The 1,078-nt window shown below is 36.1% G+C and overlaps 1 protein-coding gene across 1 annotated transcript in view; it reads right to left on the reverse strand.

The window, feature by feature from the left end:
- Positions 1 to 1,078, reverse strand: part of LOTGIDRAFT_239614 (hypothetical protein) — a gene marked incomplete at both ends in the record, with an annotated part of 11,385 nt that overhangs the window by 1,307 nt on the left and 9,000 nt on the right. The window contains 2 exons of the mRNA XM_009062539.1: positions 78 to 212; positions 625 to 754. Of these exons, the coding sequence (XP_009060787.1) occupies positions 78 to 212; positions 625 to 754 (265 nt within the window). The remainder of the gene's footprint in view (positions 1 to 77; positions 213 to 624; positions 755 to 1,078) is intronic.

Consider the following 1,078-nt stretch of genomic DNA (forward strand, 5'->3'; position numbering starts at 1 on the left):
CTTTTCATTACATTGGTGATAATTTCCATTCAACAACACGAAGATGATTGGTGTATCGTACTTTACACATGATGTACCCCCAGTTATGGTAGCAGCGGAACATCTGGTATCGTTAGCACAGTTTTCATCACATTCCGCTGAATCAGATACTGAAATTCCTTCGTAGGCAAAGGGATCCAAATCTGTTACATTTGAATACTTGTATCGACATTCTGAAAAATGAAATGAATTTCGCTTTACGTCCTACTTTTTTGCACCATGGGGGCTAATGATTGAAGACGGGCAACGCCATGCAGTGTGCAATTCGTAGGCAAAGGGATCCAAACCTGTTACATTTGAATACTTGTATCGACATTCTGAAAAATGAAATGAATTTCGCTTTACGTCCTACTTTTTTGCACCATGTGGGCTAATGATTGAAGACGGGCAACGCCATGCAGTGTGCAATGAGGGAAATTTTTACCAGGAGACCGGCATTATCCTACTCTTGTTCGATTTCCAACTGTCGAGATATCTTTATCGTGTACAGCCTGAAGCACATGGTGCCTAAGTTTATAGTCCAATCTGAACGACTAGACGAGCGAGGAGAGATTGGTAAATTTACTTTTTTTAATTTGTACTTACTGCAATCGTCACCGAATGTGTTTGGTGGACAGTTACATTTTAATGTTCCATTTTCTGCCGTCAATATTCTACCATTTTTACAATCCGGAATAATCACTAACAATGATACAAATGGTGATAAACTCAAAAACTATTTTAATGATGGTAAAAACATACACGGTGGTTTAAAGATGGGTTGCCTTATTTTCATTTATGAAAATGAAAATGCTAATACTTATATGAATAGAAAGTAGTGGTGTTCTAATGACTTGGAAAAATACCAGTTTGTCTCATATGTCCATAATTAACTCATTATTAGCTAAATTAGAAGAGAATTACCAGCAGAATTCCAATGAGTGACCGATCAAGAAAGGTCAAAAAGTCCTTTTTTGTTTATCCAGACTGTACTTACATGGACATTTATGATTGGTTAAAACTCTTAATTTTATACAATAAGAACATAATGATATGATTA

Source organism: Lottia gigantea (assembly GCF_000327385.1).
Source record: "Lottia gigantea unplaced genomic scaffold LOTGIsca_516, whole genome shotgun sequence".
NCBI lineage: Eukaryota > Metazoa > Mollusca > Gastropoda > Lottiidae > Lottia > Lottia gigantea.